Here is a 19,597-nt window from a genome sequence, read left to right on the forward strand (position 1 = left end):
TAATATTGAATATCTTTGTAAAACTTGTTTTCATTTATGATTATTTCCTTGGGTAGATTCCATGAATACTTTTTGGATTAGAACCTCAGAATTTTTGGGTAATAGGTTATTAACATTTTTTAGTCTATTGAGACCGATTACCTAATTATTTTCTACCCTCAGTGCCTATTTCATTGTCCCTTGCCAACACAAGATGTTTTTATTTACTTCCATGACTCAGTTTCCACATCTGTAAGATGGAAATAATAATAGTATCTACTTCAAAGGGTTGTTGTGAGACTATGATGAATTACTGCCAAGTATTTAGAATAATACCTAGCACAGAGTAAGAACCCAATAAACGTTGGTTGTTTCATATTATATAATTACTACAGTCTTTGGCTAAATTGATAGGTGGAAAGAGTATTTTATTGTTCAAATTTGCATTTCTTTGATTACTAGAGGTAATGAAGTTTTTCTATGAGGATTTTAGTGAGTTTTTTTTTTTTTTCATTTGAGGCATAGATTGTCCTTTGTTCATTTTTTTCTGTTGGGGATATTAGTGCTTGTATGAGTGCTTAACTTAATTGAAATATTAAGCTTATGTGCTTTCTAATATTGTTGTTGAAATTTTCTTCTGGTTTATTATTTACTTTGATTTTTTAACCTACAGATAATTTACATTCCTATGTAATCTAATTTATCTTTTTCCTATTTAGCTTCTTTCATATTTTTGAATCCTGGGATCTTACCCGCCCCCCCCCCCCCCACCGAAATTTGGTGAAATTTGATTAAAAAGCAATGGCTGGATTAAAACAAACATCAAATACTTTAATCTATCTGAAATTTATTTATGCATGTGGGGTGAGGAAAGGATAAAAATCATCTGTTCTTCCCTAAAGTAACAGATTATCTCAACATCATTTATTAAATAAAATTTTCTTTGATAGGCAATGTCTTCTTAATCTTACACTAAATTCTTCATATTTATTTGCTGCTTTATTAATAAGGAAGCAGTTGAAGAAAGATGGAGTCCTGACTAGCCCGCTATTTCTTCACTGTTATCTTTTGTATGTGGTGAATGGACAAAGATATTAAAACTGGTCCCTAAAAGTCTTATTTTTATGTAGAACATAACTATCCTAATAGATGGTTAGTAAGTGTTTTGGTTGGACCACATGGTCTTATTTTCTAAAATAGCTATTAAAGAAACAGCTGTCTACCCCACCCCACCCCCTTCTTTTTAAAAGAAGGATGAACTATGGATTTCTGAAAAAAAAATTTTTTTTTTATCTAGTTTTGTGAAAGTGTGGACACGGCATTAACATTTGTAGGCTCTTTTTTCCCCTTCAGGTAGGATATTTAAAAGTGATAAATGATGCATCTTAACTGCATATTTATGTTCCAGAGAAGGAGTTCTGAGAAGTCAAGATATAATGATTAAGAGAATAGTAGGATTGATTTATGAGTGAAAGAAGCTGGTCATTTATAGCTTGTCTAATGATGGGCATATTTAAAAGGAGAGACAATATTTAGTGTTCATAGATTTAGAGAATATTCAAAGGGAAACATTGTTTTGGGCAGGAGATTGCTCCTGGAATGATATGAAGAAAAGAATAATTTAGTTTAGAAAACAAATTGGCAAAAGTATAATATATATATATATATATATATATATATATATATATATATATATATGTATATATATATAATTTACACTGGGAACTGTTGGAAGGCAGAATCATCTCCCCAGAGAGCTAGTGTGTGGGATAAACTAGCTGTCTCTAGTTTCTGTAATTCATGGCAAATGCTTAGGAACAGGTTACATAAGAGGTTTCTGGGAATGGTTTAAAATGAAGTCTTGTAAAATGTGTAAGGTCAGGCTGGATGACCTAGGTGGTACATTCTGACTCTGTCAGATCTTGTGGTAGCTTGTGGCATTGCCCTGCTCAGCACTAATGTACCGTGAGGATTATTTACTGGCAAATTCAGTGAGTGCTTACTTGGTTGAGGATCAGAATTGCTTGAAAAATAATAATTGGTCTTGGAATATATTTGTTTTGATCTGGTATCTTCCTCACTTTCCCTGCCCCAATTAATTTTTTCACCAAATCAAAGTAAATATTAAATATGGTTAAAGACTCTGTTGATTTTGGTTAGCTCCTTCTTTTAATTACCTTTTGATAACATTGGTGCATTTTCTTTCTAGGGAAGAACTAATACAGTGTTTGGAACATGATTTTGAATAATTTTCACCTGTAAAGTACTGACCAAGTTGATCAGATGCTCAATCCATGCTGTACAAGTTCTGTTCCATAACAAAAAAAAATTTTTTAATGGTATATGTATGTTACACTCTTTCAGTCAGTTGATAGCAGTGGGTGTTAAAGTGGAATCTGTGAGACAGTTAATTGGGGCATGGGAATAAAATATTAAAGCTCTTCTTTCTTTTTTTTTTTAAACCTTAGCAAATTGAGCTTATGAACATTTACTAGATGGAAGGACATTGGTCCCTCACTTGCTTCATACATCAGATGGGCATATATCACCTGGGCCAAGAGTGGGTCTGCCACCTCCAGGAGGGCGACCTCAGTGCCCTCACCAGGTGTGCTTCCAATGAAAATATGTTTGCTTCGGAGAGTTGCAGATTGTACTGTATAGGTCTTAACCTAACCATCACAAAATGGGCAGAGAAAATAGTGATGGAAGTCTTTCCGATGAAAAGGAAATATCTTTTCATTAACCACATAACGAGGTTCAAACAATGATCATTTGATCGATCTGGCAAGAAGGCAGCCACAAAATTCATGATTCTATAAAATATGTGTTTACATCTACTATTGTTAACAGTGAAAACTTTCTAAAGATACAGTGCTTTGAGGTATTGGCTAATGCTAATATAAAGTTATTAACATTAGCAAGACATTTAAGAAAATATTTCATTTTATCGTAAATTTGTTTATTTAAACTGAGTCATACTTTTAAAGTATATATTCTGTGCATGTCTTACAATGTACATGATATTATTGGCACAAAGTACATATACAATGTATAAATATACATATAGTGAGAATACATTACAGAGTTTTTTAAATGAATAAGTGTGTGATTGAACAAGTTTGGAACATAAATACTTTTCAGATAATTTAGTTAAAGATATGAGGTTCACATTCTTTAGTTCTTGTATTATTGTTCTAATTACACAATTTAAATGTCTTATAAAAATATCCTCGATGTTAAGTCATGTTTAGGTGACTTTTTCAGGTTGAAATGGAAGAAAGCGAAGTAGAATGGAATTAATCAAATTATAGAATCAGTCATTGTAGGTGAAGTAAGTGTTCAGTAACCAAGATGTCTAGAATTTAATAATAAAAGAATTATGCTAATTCAACTCATTTGTGAGGAAGCTGCGTCTAAATCAAAGAGAGATTGATGTTATCTAATATTCTTTAAGAAGTGCTTCTTCAATAGTTTTGAGTGCAGATAAGGAGAAACCAAGTTAATTGTGTTTCAGCAAATCTTTTAAGTGCTTTCATTTAACAGGTAGCTGAGAATTATTTATCATTACTTTGTTCATTGTTTGAATTACAATTAATACCAAAGTGGTGCTTGAGAATGGTCTTTTTCCCTTTTATATTTAAATAGGCTAGACATTTGCTTTGTTTATACTATTAATTTGTTTTCACAGAGCCTGTGAAGGTAACCATCAACTCAGAATTAATTAGGGGAATCAAAATTAATGAGGATTTACTGTATTGGGTCATTTCCACTCTAGGCCAGTTTTCTTCACACGAATTGGACTAGCAGTTTCTTGAAAGAAGAAAAATTAGATTTATTTAAATCCATATTTAAAAAGCAGAGAATCATCTTTTCTTGTGAGTTAAGAACCTCTAATAACTGTGCTTTCTTGGACTTAGTAATATTGATTTTTTTTGTTTGTTTTCAGTCTTGATTATTTTGGCTATTTCTAGACTGTTGTTCATTACAGTAAAGCTAGACTTAACTCTTCAGATGCTTATTTTCGTTTACATGGAAGGTATAACATTTTTGTTTGGGGCCAAACATTTTTTTGCAGATGAGGCATGTCATTTGTCAGTTTTCATCATTATTGCACTATATGAATGAAGAACAGAACTATTCTTTAAAAGATATTGATGTAAATATATGTGTTAGAAGAGAACGTATCATGTGGGACTGAAAAGCTAGAATTTTTGGAATTCAGTCATTTTTTTCCTTCAGAAAATTACATCCCATTATCTACTTTTTAAAATACACCCTATAATATTATTTAATATTAGCTTTGTATGTTCTTTGTTTTTACTAATAAGAGTGATAACATGAAGTAGAGCTTTTAAATCTTTTTATGAGGATGGATTGCATTTTCTTGAATTTTAAGAAATTATCCACCTGCATATAAATGGCAAGGGTGAAAGTTCTGACGGTGAAACTTATGAGGGGTTGATGCCGGAGGTCAAGTTCCTCGTGGGAATAGGGAAGCCTTTTTTGTTTGCTTAAGTCTGCAGTCCTCTCTCTGGTAGGTTATAAACTGCAGTAGGAGATATCTGGCAGAGAGAATGCGTGGGTCAGTGCTTCTCAGTAGTTTTGTTGTCACCTCAGATGTTGAGATCTACCAGCAGAACATAATTCGAAAAACACCAAACATAGTGAAGAAGATTGGTAAAAAATCACCTTTTAAAAGCAAACAGACAGACCTCACCCTGACTCATGCCTCGTTTTCTCTATGAAAAGGAATGACAAGAATTATGTGAACATTAATGAAATGATTGTCAACTTGGGGACTGGCCAGTCGGCTAGTTAGGTCTACGGCATTAATTAAGGATTAGCTCATTTTAAAGATTTCAGAGAGCTTGTGAGTCATAGTAACAGAATCAAAAGTAGTGGGAGGGGTGAGTACTGTGGCAGATCAGTGCCTGATTAAAAGATGTGAATAGATGAAAAGGAATGCCGTTTAGGACTCATTGTTTTTAGTGACTCATACACAGAGAAAAAGATGACTGTTAGATTTATTTTCTCTGATGAGAAAAATAAATAAAATCACCATTTTTTAGCAGATTGGTGTTGGAAAATAGAAAATAGTTAACCATTAACGTAGCAATCATCCTTTTTTGTAAATTGAGTGATGGATATATATGATAAATACAAAGTCAGTATTAATGATTATCTGTAGAAATGCAAAGCCTCCATTGTATTAAACTGTCTTATTATCTTTGCTTAGCAATGTACATCGGGTGAAACTCAAAAATATTTTTATTTATTTATTTATTTTAATATTTATTTATTTTGTTTGTTTATTTTTGGCTGTGTTGGGTCTTTGTTGCTGCGCACGGGCTTTCTCTAGTTGCAGCGAGCGTGGGCTACTCTTTGTAGAGGTGCGCAGGCTTCTCATTGCAGTGGCTTCTCTTGTTGTGGAGCACGGGCTCTAGGCGCGTGGGCTTCAGTAGTTGTGGCTCTCAGGCTCTAGAGTGCAGCCTTAGTAGTTGTGGCGCATGGCATGGGCTTAGTTGCTCCGCGGCATGTGGGATCTTCCCAGACCAGGGCTTGAACCCGTGTCGCCTGCATTGGCAGGTGGATTCTTAACCACTGCGCCACCAGAGAAGCCCACACAAAAATATTTTATGTGGTGTGAAGTATAATAACTGAAAATAAAGGCATCATGTTATATTTCTGCCACGTTTTATTCTAACATTGCCTATATTTAAATGATATTTTTGTAGTTTGCCACTTTATTTTGACTTATTGCTTAATTACAAAGCAAAGTTTTGCATGCCATAGTCAGCTACGCCTCAGTCCTTAATGTCTTTTTAAAGAAAGAAATCATGTTTTATGTTTCCATTGAATGCTTATCAGGGAGCATGAAATAAATAAGCTTAACAAATGCTTAAGAAGATTCTATATGTTGTTTTAGTAAAGGTTTATAACATGATCTTCCTGAACTTAGTTTTCTTAACTTTTAAAATTAATAAATGCTTACTATGCTGATTATAGTTTTTAAATCATTATGAAAGAAAACGTACAAGTAAAGCTAACAGAACCAAAGATTAAAACACCTGAATTTAAGAACAAAGTAAATAGTTAAATCTGACTCTTTTTTAAAATTAATGCTCTGCTTCATTCAAAAATTGATTTTAGGTTGTTTACAAAAATAAACATTATTCAGTTAGCTAAAAATAAAGCTAAATCATGGTGAAGAGAAAATGAAAGAAAAAGTAGACGAGACCACCTAGAGTCCACATTCAGAAATGTATGCCCACACACCCCACTGTCATGGATAGAAAATTCAGTCCTAAGTTTCTTAGTATCCAAAACATTGAAGGAATCCATTGTAGCAGCTTTCCCCAAAGTCTGTTCCTCAAAAACTACGTCTTACAAGATTATGATGGTCTTTATTCCTGTCCTGCCCCTAGACAGGAATAAAGACGCAGATGTAGAGAATGGACTTGAAGACACGGAGAGGGGGAAGGGTAAGCTGGGACGAAGTGAGAGAGTGGCATGGACATATATACACTACCAAGTGTAACATAGATAACTAGTGGGAAGCAGCCGCATAGCACAGGGAGATCAGCTCGGTGCTTTGTGACCACCTAGAGGGGTGGGATAGAGAGGGTGGGAGGGAGATGCAAGAGGGAGGAGATACGGGGATATATGTATATGTAGCTGATACACTTTGTTATACAGCAGCAACTAACACACCATTGTAAAGCAATTATATGCCAATAAAGATGTTACAAAAAAAAGATTATGATGGTCAAATGAAATTATATTCATGTTAGCATGTTAAAGTTTCTTCGAAGTTCTATGGATAAAAACAACTGTAATGTGTTTCCCATGCACATGTGGTCACACACACACGCCCGCCCCCGCCCCACCCCACTCTTTTTCATCTGATTCCTGTCAACATTTCCCATTGAGATGGACCAATCAGGGAGAGATATCATTCTTTAGCTAAAAAAACGTCTGCTTAGGCAAAGCCCAGCTGGGTGACGTTTGAGAAGTTTCTCCTCTGGATCCCACAGAAGGGATAATATGTATGTGGTGCCGTGGGCCTCATCCTCAGTAAATAGCCACAATATACACAATAAGGAGTTTCAGATGGCTGTTTTCATATGGTTTCACCTCAGTGTGAACCGGAAGCATAATCTAATAAATCACTACAAAGTTTTAAGTTGCTTGTAAATTGTCTTCCAAACCTATAAAGACGTTAATTTTTAATTTTCTAGGTTATGGATTCAGTTCTCTGATGCTAGTGAAAATCCTTACCATCTTTGATTATTTCTATTATATTCCATCTTGTTCTAAAAAGGAATGGAAGGGCCCAAACTAGAGATGAGCAGGAAGTACAGAGCAGGATGTTTAACGGGCTCTTGTATGTTAGCTGAGGTCGTGTGCCTGCTGGCATTAGAGACAGAAGCTGTGAAACACATCTACAGGTAACACAAACTGTCGGTGGCTCTTAAGAAATGATTGTGGCAGAGGGACCTTGAGGGTATTGCTTTTGAGCAAAGGAGCAGGGAAGAGCATGGGTCTAAATGATAGAGTCACAAACAGAAAGAAGCACTGCAGAAAGCAGCTCTAGCTGCTAGCAAAGGGAAGTTCAGACAGTGGAAAGGGAACACATAATAACAGGTCAATTATTTTCCAGCTTTGCCTGTTCATATATAGCAATTATTTTAGTAAGGTCATCTTCAAATTTGAACAGCAGATTTTCCTAGGCGTCTTTCTCTTCTTTAATCTAGTGTTAATTTAGTATTTTTCAAAGTGTTGTGATGATTGAACTAGGCGTTTTATGTATAATATAAAAGAAGAAAATTGTCAACACATCCTAATGTCGTGGTTAGTGTTTTCAGCAGCAGTGAATGTATAATTAATTTTGATTTAATTGAGGACAAGATCCATTTTCTTCTGAATTTAATCTAAGTGTAATTAAGATTTATTCTTCTTTTCAGGCAAGAGTGCAGCACTGCATCTGCTCTGTAGCCAGTGACCACTCAGTAGGGCTCCTAAGTTTGCGAGAGAAAAAATGCATTATGCTGGCATCTCGTCATCTTTTCCCCATTCAAGTAATCAAGTGGAGGCCTTCTGACGATTACCTAGTAGTGGGATGTTCAGACGGCTCCGTGTATGTCTGGCAAATGGATACCGGTAAGAAAAATATTGAGAGAGACTAGAAAATTAAATGAGTATATTTGACTTCCTAAATGAAAAATCTTTTATATGAGGAAAAAACCCCTGAGATGTCAAAAGTTCGCTACTTTTATTTCTCACCACTGCTTTTTTTTTTTTTTTTTTGTGATATGCGGGCCTCTCACTGTTGTGGCCTCTCCCATCGTGGAGCACAGGCTCCGGACATGCAGGCTCAGCGGCCATGGCTCACGGGCCCAGCCGCTCCGCGTCATGTGGGATCCTCCCGGACCGGGGCACGAACCCGTGTCCCCTGCATCAGCAGGCGGACTCTCAACCACTGTGCCACCAGGGAAACCCTCACCACTGCTTTTTATAAGTGTTCTTATCATTATCAACAAAGAAATATTTAGATGTCCTCTTATTTGTTGTACTATCTGGAATACTTGTAGAGTAAGTAGTTCACTGATCTTTAGAGGAATGTGGTTGATGACAGTATACAGATTAGGACAGGCATGCAGACACTAGACAAGTAAGTGATTTCTATATAATTCATGAGGCAAATTGTAAGATCAAGGAACCATTTTTGTCTTAAGTTCAGAAACAGTGGAAAAAATAAAATTCTCTTCTATTTGAAGAGCAGAAAAACCATACAGGGCCATTAATAGAAGGAGGTAATTGAAATGAAAGTTTTAAGTTCTAGAGAGAACATTTAAAATTTCAAGGTTCAGAAATTTTATGTATGTGGCATAATACAGAACAAGTAATGTTTAGCTTAAAGGTATAGGCCATGATATATAAGATTTATACGCAGAATCTTATGGTTTTCTCTGGGAAATTTTAAAGTATGTAACTAAATGTTTATTAGTTTGGGCTTTTAAAAACACAGCTTATTCTAGTTTTACTATTCTGAGTCATCATCTATCAGTGATTAAAACCTTTCTTTACATTCCTAATTGTGCTATATAATATTTCTACTATTTTCTTCTTCATGAAGCTTTTTTCATTTTTGTTTTTAAATAGTCATTTTTGAAATCGGACTATATATATTTTTTTGCTTGTGCTGTGGTGCAGGAGGGAGTGTTCCTAGGCCTTTTTGGAGCAAGTAGCCATAATCTTCAGCTATCTTTCATTTATAGTCCTGGTTTTATCTGGTACTACATAGGCAATTTTGACAAGAGGAAGAGTTCTTGAAGAGTGTCAAATTCTTTGCTTTTGTGTTTAACATTTCTTTTTCTCGTCTGATTGTAAAAGAGTTTCTTACTTTTTTGTCAAATTTTGAAAGCACAAAAGTGTTAGAAAAGAAAGACGAACTCAAATCCCATTACTCGGTGAATTTTGGCATATTTCTCTTTAGTCTCATTTCTGTGCATTTTTAAAAACAGAATTGCTGTCTTGCTGTTATATTACATATATAATTTTGTATCTTACTTTTGTGTTCCTTTTTGTTTTATCCTGTCTGCTGAGCAGCACTGTTTCATGTTTGCTGGTTTGGTCCATCTTACAAACTAAATACAGTTGACCCTTGAACAATGTGAGGGTTAGGACACTCACCTTCTGCATAGTTGAAAAACCGTGTATAACTTAAAGGCGGCCCTCCATTCCCATGTTTCCTCCATATCCGACATTTCCCATCCTTGGATTCAAATGACCGTGGATTTTGTGGTACTGTAGTATTTACTGTTGAAAAACATCTGTATGTATGTGGACCTGTGCAGTTCAAACCTGTGTTGTTCAAGGTCACCTATATACAGAGTTTGTCTTGGGCTCTGGAGTCAGACTCCTTGGTTTGAATTTAAGATCAACCATTTGAGGGCCTTCCCTATTGGTCCAGTGGTTAAGACTTCGCCTTCCAATGCAGGGGGTGTGGGTTCCATCCCTGGTTGGGGAGCTGGGATCCCACATGCCTCGTGGCTGAGGAACCAAAACATAAAGCAGAAGCGGTATTGTGACAAATTCAATAAAGACTTTAAAAATGGTCTACATCAAAAAAGAAAAAAATCTTTAAGATCAACCATTTGATAGCACTGTGATCTATGGCAAGTCTCTCAATTTACTCATCTGTAAAATAAAGATAATAATAGTTCCCGTTTATAGTGTTTCTGGGAGAATAAAATGAGAGAATATTTACCTTGTGTATAGTAGATGTAAATGTGTATCCATGTATGTTTGTGTACTTTAAGTTTGTGTGTATACTTTCATATGTGTATATTTCCTATTATTGTTATTTAACAAATATGCTTAACTTGTTACTTTATTGAGCTTGGGGATATGACCTTACCTACAAAGAAATATTTTCTATGAGAATTAGTATTAAAGAAAGTAAGTTATAGTGATGATAGTTATAAAACACTATTTTAAAATACTATACATATTAAATTAACAATTGATATATTATAAATACAAGAGTATGGTAAACATGTAGGACTTAAAACATTAAATTAATATGATAAAGGAAGAGTATCATTTTCCTGAATTTCTTTAGATGCTTAAATATATGATACTTGACTACTTCAGATACTTTAAATACATCTACAAAGAATATGAAATTCTTTACAAATGAGACCTTACTGGAAGACAAAGTTACTTTTCCAGTAGTTTCCCTAGTAGGAAATGACAAATAGCTCCTGACTATATGTTTACTGGAGGATGTTATTTTTATAACCAATTTAGTATAATTAAGCCCAATACATAATGTTGCAATTTAACAATTATCTTCTGACCTTCAGGAGGATTTTGGTAAATGATCAGTCAGTAAAGGCATTCTTAAATCAAGATAAAGATAGAGAAGCAGAATAAATTTTGGACTTCAACCATAATAGGAGGTGTACACTCTTTTTCCTTCTTGCTGTTCAGGCTTTAGCTAGTAATATAAAGGTCCCTGAGGAGCCAGTAAGGCACATCCTGAAGGTATTGACATTATTTATTTATTAAATTTATTTATTTATTAAATAAATAAAAAATGAAGCAAAATAAATCAGATTTGGCCAAGGTTTGATGTATGAAATGTATTTAAACTCTGCGAAGATACTTTGCCCTTCTACTTAGTGTTTTGGGAATGTATTTTTACAAGTGAAGCCATATTACATTAAAATTACACATGCATTTTGTGCAGTTTTCTCTTTGCCATTTTGAATTATACTGATTTTCTAGCTTGAAAACACTTAAAAATGTGTTTATGCTTTTATGCAGCATTTTCTTTTAGTTGTTTTTCCCTTCAAATGGGTAGTTTTTATTTTCAGTGTTTATTTCCTAATGACATGAAGTTGAAGCTAGTAATATAAAACTTAATTACAGAGGTAGAGGTCCAGAGTCTTTTGTTCTTTTATTGTATCATCTTAATTATATGCAATAGCGCTAAATAGTGTTGTAGAGGCCGTGGAAATTATTATTCTTTCACGTCTCTGGGTAGTTAGAAAATTAGTCAAACAACTAGCAACAAGATTTGGCTGGCTGGACCTCTTGACTCCTATTTAGGAACTTATTAAAGGTGGGTCAACTGACCTAGATAGTGGCTGCTTCTCCATGGAGTTATGTTCTGTAGGGATCAACTCTCCATTCTTCACATTTGATGTTCCCAGTAAGCATGCAGTGGTGTTCTCACAGGCCTATGACAAGGTCAAAATCCTGTCTATTTGGGAAACAGTGGCATGCTTTAAAGTAATGACTGGTGCTACAAGACGTTCTTCTTATATGACTATTTCCAAGCCTTAACACCACTCTTATCTGCACATTTTTATCATCTTTGCTACATAATAAAAATGATTCATCATATACCTATTCCTAGAGGGACAGTTATTAGGTGTTCTTGTACAAATGTAAACACCAGTAGTGATTGCCAAATATTATTAGAAATTAGTGTATGAAGTCTTAACCAATTTACTTTGTTCTGTTATCTTTTTTCTTTTCATTTATTTTCTGTCCCTCCAAGTTTTCTGAAATATTCCTGTTTTTGCAATAACTTCATGAAATATGTTTGAATCATTTTTTAAAACTTAGTTATCCAATAAAATATAGCAGAGAATATGAATTAATGTATATTTGTCTACTGGTACAACATGTATAAAGCAACATATATAAAGCATGGATATCAAACAAAATTAATTTTGATTTATTTATATTGATGGTTTTGTCTTGTTACTAAAATAACCGAAGAGAATCAGGAGGTGGTCCTTCAGTCCAGTCCTTTTTTTATTAGTAAAGGGTTTAGTAGCAAGTATTTTCTTCACATATTTGACCTTTTGCCTGCAGGGTTTAATACAGTAGAAATATGATTTTATGTTTCTGTTTCACAGCATATGGCATTACATCATCAACTTTTCTATATCTTCTACGTTTTTATTTTCCATTGTATTACAAAAATACCATAAGATAGGATAGGCAAAGACACAGAGGATGAAATGGTTAAGAAAAAATTGGCACTTTTCGAAAATCTCAGTAAAACTAAGTATAATCAGTTTCTTTTTTCCCTTTGGATTCACTTTGAAATTTTGAAGGAAGAGGTTGTTAGAGTGGAAATATGACTGTCTTTTCTACTTTCCTCCTCATAAGTCCTCTGTGCAGTTAATTACTAAGTTCTTCCCATTAGGTACTCCTCCCTTCCCTTTTTTCTTTCCAGTGTACTATTCTTATATCAGGCTATATTTTTTCACACCTAGGCTATCTTTATTGGTGTCTCTGTCCTCTATTTCTACCTTCTAATCCATCCTGTACTCTGTTGGCAAATTAATCATAGGAAGTAAAACAATAACAACCACACTTGATTCATGCCACTGTCTTAATGCAAAAAACATAAGTAATTTTAGTTCATGTAGCCTTTAAGAAAAGGCCCTCCACAGTGTGGTACATTCCTACCTTTGTCTTATCTCTTACTGTTCTTTTACACAGACATGTTACTCTGTGTGAAGAATAGTTCTAATCAAGAATAATTGGGTCACTGTCTACCACTTCTTGTCTTTTGCACCATCCATATTGTTGCTCATGGTTTTCATTCATTTGGAACATTATTTCTTTCTATTTGCTTATTTGTTTAAACAGTATATTATCTTTTAAGGAAATTTGAATATAGAAACAAAATTTTACATATTTTCCCCTGTAGTTACCATTTCTGTTGCTCTTCATTGCTTTGTGTAGATCCAGATTTCCATCTGGAATGATTTCCCTTTTGCCTAATATTTAATATTTCTTGCAGTGCATGTCTATGGGTGATTCTTTCAGCTTCTGTATATCTGAAAAACATTTTATTTCACCATCATTTTGAAGATATTTTTTTCTGGGTATAGAATTCTAGATGGACAGTTTTTTGTTTTTTCCTTTCAGTATTCCACTATCTTCTTGCTAGTATTATTTCCACTAAAAAAATCTGCTGTCATCCTTATCTTTGTTCCTCTATATATGCTGTGTCTGTTTTTTTTCTGTCTTTTAAAAGTTTTTCTCTTTATTATTAGTTTTGAGCCGTTTAGTTATAGTTTTCTGCATATTTCTTGTGCTTAAGGTTTGTTGTACTTCGTGGATCTGTAGGTGTATAGTTCTTAACAAATTTGGAAGCTTTTGGCCATTATTTATTCAAATATATTTTTGATGATTGATATCCCCCCTCTTTTCTCTCTTTGGAGACTCCAGTTATATGCCTATTAGGCTACTTGAAATTGCCCACAACTCTAGGATTATTTTTTCATTTTTAATGTTATTTTTTCTGTGTCTCATTTTATAATTTCTAGTCTATGTTTTCAAGTTTACTGAGCTTTTCTTCTACAATGTCTAATATGCTTTTGTTCCCGTTGATTGTATTTTTCATCTCAGACATTGTAGTTTTCATCTTTGAAAACTACAGGTTTGATTTTGGATATCTTCCATGTCTCTCTATTCAAACTTTTTGAACATCTGGAGTACAATTATAATAACTTTTAATGGTTTTGTCTGCTAATTAAAAAAATTCTGTTTCAGTGGTTTTTATTGATTTTATTTTTCCCCTCATTATAGATTATATTTTCCTGCTTTTCTCCAGAATAGCCTAAAGGTGGTTCTAGGATGGAAACAGGGAGATTAGCTTGTATGCTATTGTCCCTAGGCAATAAACAATGGTGGATTATTAGACTAGAGTGATGGCAGTGGAGCTGGTGAAAAGTGGTTGAAGTATGAGTATATTTTGAAGATAGAACCAACAGGATTTGCTGATAGTTGGATGAGGAGCATAAAAGAATGAGATGGGCCAAAGATGACTCCAAGGTTTCAATCATGAGAAACTTGAAGGATGCAATTCATTTTAAGATATTGAGAAGTCAGAGGGAGGAGTAGATTTTGGGAATATCAGGAATTTGATTTTTGATATATTAAGTGGAGTTGAATATTAGATATTCAAGTAGAGATGTTGATTTGTAAATTGTACAGTTGATGCTTGAACAACACAGGTTTGAACTGCTTGGGTATTTTTTTCAATAGTAAATACCACAATACTACATGATCTGCAGTTGGTTGAATCTGCAGGTATAACTGTGGATACGGCAAGCTGACTATATAGCTACATGTGGATTTTCAACAGCATAGAATGTTGGTGCCCCTAATCCTTGTGCTATTCAAGGGTCAACTGTATATATGAGTCAACTGTATATATGAGGGTCAACTGTATATATGAGTCTGTAGTTCCAGGGAGGGAAGTCAGAGTGGGTGGTACAAATGTGGGAAATCTTAGCATATAGAAGATATGTAAAGTCATGACACTGGATATATCACCAAGGGAATGTAGGTTGATAATGGTTGGGGCACTCAGGGTTTAAATGTGCTTCTGTGATGTAAAAAACCAGCAAAGGAGGCTAAAATGGACCTGCCAGGAAAAAGAAGAAAATAAAGGGTATGCTTGCCTGGAAGCCAAGTGACAAAATGTGTTTCAAGGAGTGGAGAGGAAGATCGAGAGCTGCTGACAGTAAATGATAGTAAAATGAGGACTGAGAACTGGCTATTAGATTTAGCAATGTGGAGAGTAGGTTCTGTGCACATTTGGTGTAAAATCTGATTTGAGTAAGTTCAAAGGACGATGGGAGGAGAAAAATTTGGAGGTGGCAAAAATAGGCAGCTCTTTAGAGTATGATTATGAAAAATGGGATACATACCTAGTTAACCCACTTGGGTTAACTCTGTGTGTGTGTGTGTGTGTGTGTGTGTGTGTGTGTTTTAAACAGGTGAAATAATTGCATGTTTATAAGCGGATGGGAATGATCTGGTAGATAGGGAAAACTGATGAAGAGAAAGAGGAGAATTGTTGACATGGTGTCTTTGGGCAGACAAGAGAGGGATGGGGTGTAAGCCACAGGTGTGTTAGTAGGAGCCTGGATAGTTCATTCATAATTATTGAGTAATGTGACTGGAGATGTGGTAGTGGGAGTTTGTGGAACTTCTTTTTTAATTGCTTCTTTCTCTATGAAATAGGAAACAAAACTTTTCATCCAGATGAGGACAGGAAATGGAATGGTGGGATTGGAAGAGAAAGAAAGTATGGAATAATGAACTAGGAGAGTAGGAAAATGAAAGGTCTGTGGTCACTATTAAGGGCCCACCGAGATCAGTGGTCAGGAAATTCAAGTGGCTCTTTCAGTATGTTCATCATTCATGTCCATCTTCATTGTAAGGTGCAGAGTAGGTGGAGAGTTGAATTCAACTAGTGTTGAAATGATTCTATAAGACTGACATATAGTTTTAGAGGAAGGTAAAATTATAGAAATTGCTGTTTGTAATAGACTAATGGTGTGGCGTGATCAAGGAGACCATCTTGGAAGTGGAAAGAAAGTAGAAAAGCCTGGAGGAAATTGTTGAAATCTTGGCTCTGAACTTGAGTTTATTGGGAAGTTGTGGTAGGGCCTTACGGAAAAGGAAATGATTAAGGTAATGCTACATGGAAGATCATTAGAGGAAGGAAATAAACAAGAAAATGTTTCTGGGAGGCACTGATAAAACATATTCCTACATTAAAAAATGTCCATGCATTTTCCTTTCCTAAAAAATGACTTAGAGTCTTCCAGAGTTGTGTAATGATTGTGAATATATATGTCTTCCAGGCGCACTGGACCGGTGTGTGATGGGGATCACAGCGGTAGAGATACTGAATGCTTGTGATGAAGCAGCTCCTGCTGCCGTTGACTCACTTAGCCACCCAGCAGTCAACTTAAAACAAGCTATGACACGACGCAGTCTTGCTGCTCTTAAAAACATGGCCCATCATAAGCTACAAACTCTTGCAACTAACCTCTTGGCTTCGGAGGCATCTGACAAAGTAAGTTTTGTATGTGGGCTCACGTGTCCCCATTCAACTTCATTTAATAATGCAGCTTTGGCACGTCTTAGGGAATCATTTTTGGGAGATGACACGGGTGAAAAATAAGCTTCTGATTTTTATTTAGGTTTTCCAACACAGTTTTTAAGTATTTCACCTATTTGGCGGTCTGAAAAAGTGACTTGTTCTTACCATTCAAACTATTTTAAAATGATTCCAACAGACTTAAGTGACTTCAGTTTCTGAAACTAGAGCAAACGTTTTATGTATAATCTGTCTTTCTGACTTTCTGACGGTCTTCCTGTAGAAAGGTTGAGCACGAGCTCATATCTTCAGGAGAAAAAAGTAACAATTTAGGCATAATTCGGATGTTTCTAATTGTGGCTTATCTTTTATTTGAGAAGTAGGTTCTGATTTTATTAGGGTTAGGCCATTTAAAGATTTAAGAAAATATGTGAGAGTAAGTATGGTAAGGTTGCACAAGTGCTGGCATTTTTCTGCAAGACCGAAGCTCGATCCCACTTTCCCTACTGACACTTAAAATCAATGCTTCAGTTAACAGAAGATTTTCCTACTAAAAGAAGAACAGTCAACCCCAGTTCATTAATTGGCTACTTGTGTTTAGTTTTGTAGAGACTAGTCACTACTTTGTTTGTGGTATTTGTGTTCTGTGGTATTATTAGAACTAGTTTGCCTCTGGTAATGGATAAATGAATCCTAGAGACGATCCCAGTATTTTATCTGAATCACTACTTCAAATTCCTACTTCCATCTTAGAATTCATTAGAATTATGAATGGGTAACCAAATACCTTTATTTTCATTCTCTCTTATACCTGATTCCTATTTTTTAGATGGTGAGATGTGGAATAAATAACAAAGAGGTTGAAAGGGTCATGTACAAACTTGAAAATTTGCCCATGAATTAGCGAGTGCTAATGACATAGGAAATACTATAGGCAGCTCCACTGACCCATATCCTCCAGTAATTGGCAGTAATATTTGATCATTCTGTCTTTCCCCCAAATATTAATGTGTTATTGGCTTTGTTATATTGTATGTTTCATAGATTAGAATTGTGAAATCCTTCTGTGATTGTTTTTCATGCTTTCTGTTCCATGCTCTAAAGTTTGAATAGAAGTCAGGCTTAAAGGCATTTGCCATGTGTATAATTTCTTTGAAGAGGTCATGTGGATGTTCCCTAGGAATTCAGTATTCATAGCACATTGTCTGATGTTCTATGTAATTTTAATGTTGAGCAAACTTATAAAACAATACATTCAAGCACAAGCATGTATGTTTTGTAGTTCCCAAATTTATTCTTTTTCTTTTTGGTATCCCCTAGAAGTAAAAATTTGGAAAAATAATTATATAACTAGAAAATTAAAGAAAAGTAAGTAGTACAGTAACATTTATGAATGGCTTTTGTAAGTGGTCATGGTCCATTATGTGATTTTTACAATCTTGTTTGTCCCTGTGTTAATAGCACATTTTATAGGGCAATTAGTGATAAAAGCACCAGATATCAGGGACAGTACACTTATGTATTGTAAAATATATTGCTCGTGAACCTCCTCAGTCTTGTAGCAGTGGTAATTGTTGCCTGGCCTACAAGGAAAACAATTATAGGAGGGGAAAAGGCTTAGGAAGCTGAGGCTGCAGGAGGATAATCACTTTATGAAAAATGTATGTTGGCTGGACCATTAGGGATTTCTCGAACTATTTTCTCATGTTGACTTAGAGTCTCCTTCTGAGGGGAATATTTAAAGAGCCATCCTCTGGATGGTTTTCTAACCTCAAGAGAAATGAAGCCCGCGCAAAGTTGGAAAAAAAAAGTAACCAAAACGTAACTAAGAGCCTCTCAGTGGTACAGGACTTACTCTAGGGTATTGGATCTGATTTTTTTTCATGGGTCTCTCAACGGAAAGTGAAACCTCTATGGGAATACTCTATATAAAGTATCCTTGTTTTCCCTTGTTAGAGTAGTGTTAGCACCTGGGCTATTTGGAAGTAACAAATATTTTACATTGTTAATTAGGTTAATTACGCCAGACATACAGCTTTACAAGCAAAGATAATTTACTGTTCTGTGATTTTTTTTTTCTTTCACTGGAAGAGCAAGAAGGTGTTAAGTAGAATTATCCTTTATTATTGCATCTAATCTTTGGAAGGTGTGTGTACTCAAAACCCTGTGTATTCCACTTATGACATGTATCTTATATTTCTCCTTGTGTTATAATAGCATATATACTTACCTAATTCTCCCTACTGAGATCCAGTCTTCTTTTTTAAAAAATTAATTTTTATTGGAGTATAGTTGATTTACAATGTTGTGTTAGTTTCAGGTGTACAGCAAAGTGAATCATTTATACATATATACACTCTTTTTTTAGATTCTTTTCCCACATAGGTCATTACAGAGTATTGCGTAGAGTTCCCTGTGCTATACAGTAGGTTCTTATTAGTTATCTATTTTATATATAGTAGTGTATATATGTCAATCCCAATCTCCCAATTTCCCCCCCCACACACACCCCATCCTTTCCTCCTTGGTAACTGTAGTTAGTTTTATACATCTGTGACTCTATGAAATCCAGTCTTCTTGCAGACAGGGATTATGACTTATTTATCTCATCTCTGTGTTTTCCCCATGACGTCTCCTAGCAGCTGTGCAATAAATATTTGTTGAATTGGATCATGTGTAACAAAGTGCTGATAGCCTCTGTTGCAGCCTCTTTGCCCATCTCTTCTTCATTCCCCTCACAGTTGATTGTTTTGACTTGACAGTCAAATCTCTCCCTATTCATGAGACTCTAGATGTGGAGTGTTTATTAGGTACTTTGCCCTCTGTTCAGTTTTGCATTCTCTCCGTTTGGTTTTGGTGGGCACGTTGGTCCCAGCATAACTCATTCTCCTTCCTTGTCCTCTCTGTATTTTCAAACATCCTGAAATTATCTCAACTTCCACCCCCTCCTTTACTCCTGTTTCTTGTGGCTCTAGGCCAGGGTTGCTCAACCCCAGCACTATTGACCTTTTGGGCTAGATAATTTTTTGCTGTGGGGGACTGTCCTTTGTATCGTAGGATGTCAGAGAAGCATTTTTCCTCTACCCACTGCATGCACATAGCACTCCCTCTCCCCTAAGCATGACAGTCAAAAAGGTTTTTAGACATTGACAAATGCTTGCTGGGGGGCAAAATTGCCTCTGGATTAAA

General features: G+C 35.1%; 1 protein-coding gene across 5 annotated transcripts in view; it reads left to right on the forward strand.

Annotated features, from left to right (window-relative positions):
• The window catches only part of WDR7 (WD repeat domain 7), a 365,960-nt gene that overhangs the window by 57,937 nt on the left and 288,426 nt on the right, over positions 1-19,597 (forward strand). For all 5 annotated transcript variants that reach the window (XM_060118461.1, XM_060118464.1, XM_060118462.1 and 2 more), the window contains 2 exons: positions 7,944-8,139; positions 16,170-16,384. In XM_060118461.1, the coding sequence (XP_059974444.1) occupies positions 7,944-8,139; positions 16,170-16,384 (411 nt within the window). The remainder of the gene's footprint in view (positions 1-7,943; positions 8,140-16,169; positions 16,385-19,597) is intronic.

This window comes from Mesoplodon densirostris, chromosome 15, assembly GCF_025265405.1.
Source record: "Mesoplodon densirostris isolate mMesDen1 chromosome 15, mMesDen1 primary haplotype, whole genome shotgun sequence".
Classification (NCBI taxonomy): domain Eukaryota; kingdom Metazoa; phylum Chordata; class Mammalia; order Artiodactyla; family Ziphiidae; genus Mesoplodon; species Mesoplodon densirostris.